General features: G+C 46.2%; 1 protein-coding gene across 1 annotated transcript; it reads right to left on the bottom strand.

The window, feature by feature from the left end:
* Positions 1-794: 794 nt before the first annotated feature.
* On the bottom strand, positions 795-5,206 carry LOC123146299 (GDP-mannose 3,5-epimerase 1). Its single transcript, XM_044565930.1, has 7 exons — positions 4,836-5,206; positions 2,689-3,105; positions 2,154-2,247; positions 1,928-2,057; positions 1,729-1,861; positions 1,361-1,568; positions 795-1,191 (listed from the first exon to the last, which is right to left on the bottom strand). The coding sequence occupies exons 1-7, from the start codon at positions 5,189-5,191 to the stop codon at positions 1,036-1,038; spliced, it is 1,494 nt and encodes a 497-aa protein (XP_044421865.1). The 5' UTR covers positions 5,192-5,206; the 3' UTR covers positions 795-1,035.
* Positions 5,207-5,616: the final 410 nt, after the last annotated feature.

Here is a 5,616-nt window from a genome sequence, read left to right as displayed (position 1 = left end):
ATGCCTCGTCGCCATTTGTGGCTTGAGGTTCGACTAGGCGAGTTGTTTGTGTCGTTGTAGTCGTGGTGTGTGAACTGTATGCCGGAAAGCGATGTATCAGCCGCTTGGCTCTTCCTCTTTGCTACTGATACACCTCTCCATTGTGTATCCATGAAAGCCAAGGGGCATAGGATTATCTGGGCAGACTTAACTCTGCAATGAAAAGGGGTTCAGGTCTGATGATGATGATCCACTGCTTGAGGCGATAATTTTAGTTTGGCCAATCCTCGCTATTGTTATGATTCCTTTGTAAAAATAAGTTTTCTCATCGTCCTTCATAGATTGTAACTGCATTGTGATGAATTATTTTTGATTCAGCCCCAATTTTGTATGACGCCATGCTTGCTATAAGGACTGCGAGCCTTGGTTTGCAGCCTAATCTATTAAGATGCACTTGCAGATTAATTGGAAGTTAATAGGCTAACAAATTATGTAGCAATTACAGCTACTTGCGCCAGTACCAGTAGCTTGTTTGCTCTGTGAGTGAGTTCTTCAGAGCTTCTATTCAGTCCTGTTCACCTCTTCAATTGAGCTACTATATTTATCTATTGGTCTATAAATACATGAAGAACATTTAAGCCGGCCTACTGCCACTTCATGTGTTAGCTTACTTTGGTTTCGGTCATTCGGTGGGTTTCACTAAGCACATATGTTTTGGTTATTATTGTCGATCCATGGCGCAACAAGTCATCTAGTGACCAATTGTTTGACCAGATGGCCAGATCTGGACAACAAAACACACAATACAGCTCAGCTTCAAATAGAAAAGGGGATCTTATTCTTCATCCAATCAAAAGTTCGGTATACCAGGAATTCGGTGACACAAAGATAATAATTGACGGGGGCGACAATGAATAGGAGCACTAGAATCTGCTAAAAATCGCGCATGGGGTAGGTAGGACAGGCTGTGCTATTCTCTCTGAATGTCTTTGCAAGGAAGGCTCCGATCGATGGGCAGTGGCGCATAATAGGCCTGGCGTTGATCTGCATACTTGTTTACTCCTTGCCGTCAGCCGCGCGGAGGGAGCCCAGCTGCACGGGCGCCTGTGTGGACACCACCTTGGACGATCCATACAGGGCGACGTCCTTCCCCTCGGTCCTCTCCTTCTCAATCTGCTCCTTGATCCAGAAGTAGGTGAACCTTAGGCCATCCTGCACCAAAATTCAGAGGTATTGTTACTAATTATCTTCGACTTCGCAAGGATTTTACTGAAGCCATCAAAACAGGACCAGCCTGCATCTGTGCTAATGTAAAGAGCTTCAGGTGTTATTGTCATGTGGGGTTGGAATCGTCAGGTATTTGACAGTTATGCTACATTACCTTGAGCCTCATTGTGGGGGCCCACCCAAGCTTCTCCTTGATGAGGGTGTTGTCAGAGTTGCGGCCACGGACACCCTCTGGACCAGGGATGTGGTGGATGGGCAGCTTCTTGTCCTCGAAGCCGAGAACAATCTCAGCCATCTCGTTCATGCTCACCATTTCATCGCTTCCGATGTTCACGGGCTCGCAGAAGTCCGACTTTGTCAATCTACAAAGTACAGTATGTGTCAATGTGTTGGTTTATCATTTCTGCCAAGGCAGTAGTGTTTAGTTGATATCTTCTTCATATTAATAATATTCCCTTTATCAGCTAAAAAAATGTAGTTCTGTCTGCTACAATGTGGACAATGTGACGGGTAGCTATATACCTCAGAACACCCTCGACGCACTCGTCGATAAAAGTGAACGATCGAGTCTGGAGACCATCACCCCACATCTCGAACTGTTCGGTGGAGGTCTGAGCCTTTCTACAGAAGGCAGCTGGTGCCTTCTCGCGACCGCCTAACAAATTGCACAGTTGAATTATTTTGCCTCAGGGTGACATTATGATCGAGCTTGTGGGTTTACCTTTCCATGTTCCAAAGGGACCGTAAATGTTGTGAAAACGGCCAATACGGCACTCGATGTCAAAGTCCTTGGTGTAGTGCTTGCACAGCTCCTCGGTCGCGAGCTTCTCCAAGCCATAGGCATCTTGTGGCTGAATGATAGTACATTAATAAAGGAAAGTTAAAATCTGGATGTTTTAACACATCTGAGTATAATACAAAATGGCATCAATTTCCTATGAACTCACCTCAGCAGGCCAGGCATCAGCTTCCTTCAAGCTCACATTTGTCTCAAGCTGTTTGAATTCAGGGTAGATGCATGCGCTCGAGGCATAGAAGAACCTGCAGGACCAGAGAAAAACAAAATCGAATCAATGCAGGATACGTAAGTTATGTGGATTTGAGGCAATGTACTTGCAAAGTAGACATGTTCTTGAAACAATTCGAAAGGAAAACAGAGTTAATTCTGATATCGTAGCAGCACTACTGTTTTCTTAAGTTCAGTTTGGTAGTGTCAAATATCAACTCGACAAGAAACAGATCTGGATATGCCACTAATGAATATATTTGTCAAATGCAAGCATCTTTAACAAAAGATTCTAAAGACCACCATGCACATTAAATGTCTACTCCAGGTTTTATCACTCTTGCCTGAGGAAGCTTTTAAAGTAATTTCTGAATTCCAAATAAACCACTTCCAATAGACTTGGTACAAAAATTTAGATTTATCTCTAGACGAGCCCATAGCGCACTTCAGCCAGATAGGTAAACGAAGTTACAAACCTCTTCACGCCGTTGATACGCCCGGCCTCAAGCATGTTGAAGCTGATCATGGTGTTGTTGTACATGATAACAGAGTGGTTGGACTGAATGAAGCCCATGCCTCCCATATCAGCAGCGAGATTGAAGACATGGTCGACGTTGGTGGTAACCTTAAGGCAGTTGTCCATGACCCTGAGGTCAGCAAGGTGGAACTCATGGCAGAACATGTCCTCGGTCATATGCTCGTTCTTCTTCCAGTCAGAGGCAATGATGTAGTGCCCCTCACTCTTCAGGCGGCGAGCGATATGGGATCCAATGAAACCACCAGCTCCAGTAACCGAGATCCTCAGCTTCTCGGATGGCCAGTACAGCTCCCTCTCCAGCTCAGCATAGGTGTACTCGCCATAGGGAGTCCCAGTCTCGTCGGTGCTCCCCATTCTGTTGTTCAAAGAATTTGAAATAAAAATGAGTATACTATAAGTCAAATTGATATGAAGTATTAGTGAATTTCTCTTCAGACAGACACGTAATTAGAATTAGGACACAATATCATGGAATTAAGGAGAAAAACTGCTAGGATTGAAGAGAGTACATCAACATCAGTACACATCCATTGCTTAGAGGGGTGCTCATTAATTCCTTGTCATGTGTCTGAAATATTTCAATCAAACGAAAATGTTCTTTGGAGCCATGGTCCAGCCGAATCTATGTTCAGCATACACATCTCCCGACAACTTTTACAGGGATCTGTGCCTGGCGGGCATAGTAAAGCATGGAGGGGATCATCAACTGAAGGTTGGAAGGCCTACAGCCGCTAATTAAACCTACTGCAGGCCAACACCGTAGGGAATAAAATATCCAACTTGCTTCGAACAACACTAATGCTGTGTACCATGCACCAGCATTGTCCAGATTAGTGTATTGCCTCGTTTTGTATATCAGCTGTGGCCATATAATTGGACATTACTGATAACTGAATTAGCATGATTTACCAGTAAACTGTCAAGGTCACTAGTCACACCGTATTGTCGATGCGGCATAATTTCTTTCCCTAGCATTGCAAATCTTTCTATACCGCCATGCGTGGTTATACAAAAAATTCTGCAGTGTGTTCAGTTTTACAGCATCAGATATCCTTGAAAAAAGTCACTTGTCTCATGACCGATGTGTTGGTGTTCTTTTTTCTTTTTTCATTGCAAATCATTCAGTACTGCCATACAAAAAGTTGTGCAGTGTGTTGGTTCAGATTTTCATCATCGGTTATCCTTGGGAAAACAGTTGTTTTTCATCGATCAGCTTGAGTCGGATCAGCTTTCCATTAAGAAATGCAGGGCAAAACTGAATTTTCAGCCAACACCAGCTTGGTTTTCAATGTATAACTCTTTTTATGCCAGGACTGTCGCCTCTAACAAACATGATATCCTCCTTGGACAAAGTCAAGGAAACGATAGTTATACAGACGGGACGACTAGGAGGTACTCACATATTCCCACACCACAACTGAACAAGCTAAACCTGGAATTTTCTGGGTGTATCCTCCTTTTCAAAAAATAAAAACCCTGGAATTTTCTGTATGGTGGCCAGGCACCTTGGGCCTGGAAAACTTGGTGAGGGAAGACGAACAGAACAGTGCCGATCGACAGGCCTGACCAGAACATTATTATCTGTAATCGTGGCAGGACATCAGGTTAAATCAAAAAAGGAGCCCGGGAAGGCCTACGAGCAACCTGACGGAGAGATGGATTCAGGCAAACGGTGCAAGATCAAGGAAGTTTGGAAAATGCTGATAATGACAGGGGCCGATCCACATGATAGCAGTACTAGATCCAACGGTGAGTTGAGGTCAAAGCAGAATACTGGCCGCACATGGTTTAACTTTAACCAAGCACCCCTTGAGAGAATCCTGGGAGCTAATGGCGATACTGGCAGACATGAACAGCAAGCACCCGCCCGCTGTCTGTCCAAGTCAACCACCGAACTTGCTGCAATTCAGGGCTCCTAATTGTACGCACGCCTATTAATTCCCGGTACCAATCCACAACAGCAGCAATCGTGCACCAAGCGATACATACATGCATATAAAAATTACAAGGCAGTTCATACTACATACGTACATAACAACAAGCGGGCTGAGAGAGCAATCTTGGAGAAGGGCAGGAGGAGGTCACCTTGCGGGAGTTGTCGGGACAGTCGGCGGCGGGAAGGAGGCGGAGCCGGCGATGACAGCGGCGGCGGCGGCGGCGGTGGCGTGGTCTACCTTTTTCTCGTGGAGCTGGCGGGAGGGGGACAAAGGAGGTGAGGCGGCGGTGTGCGGCCCTGGGTGGATGGATGGATGGACTTCCCGCGATCTAGATCGGGTTATGTAGGGGAAGTCGCCTCGCCACAACGTGGGATGATGGGTAGGTAGGTGGAGAGTGGAGACCGATGAGGGAACGAGACAAGACAAATACAGGAGGAGGAGGGAGGGAACGTGCGTCTGGCTCGGCTGCACGTTGCCGTCGGCTGCGCCAATGGCTAGACCCATCGTGGCTTGGTGCACGTTACCCTCCGTGCCAGCGAGGGGTCACGGTTTGGTCTGCGCTTCGTCCCGGTCTTCGCGGTGGCTTTGCGACCAGTGGTATCGTCAAGTAGTAGTACTACTACAGAAGTTGATGCATGTGATGGTACGATGCGCTCTAGGCTATGATTGCCCTTTGACGGCGTTTCCGTGCTGTCACGCCAGACGCACAGATGCCAAGATGTTTCTTTCTTAACACAGTACGGACACATGTAACATGCATACATTCACCCTTATGAATGCGCGCACGCATATCCTACCCCTATGGGCATCTCCGAGAGACTGAGCCGACAAATCATCTTGAGATTTTACAAAGCCACCGTAGGCGCCTCGTAATCGACGGGAACGTCTCCTCCCACTGCATCACCGAAAAACCTGAAACAAATTCAGTA

The sequence above is a fragment of the Triticum aestivum genome, chromosome 1B, assembly GCF_018294505.1.
Source record: "Triticum aestivum cultivar Chinese Spring chromosome 1B, IWGSC CS RefSeq v2.1, whole genome shotgun sequence".
NCBI lineage: Eukaryota > Viridiplantae > Streptophyta > Magnoliopsida > Poales > Poaceae > Triticum > Triticum aestivum.
The sequence above is the reverse complement of the archived record's forward strand: the minus strand, read 5'-3'. Positions and strand labels throughout refer to the sequence as shown.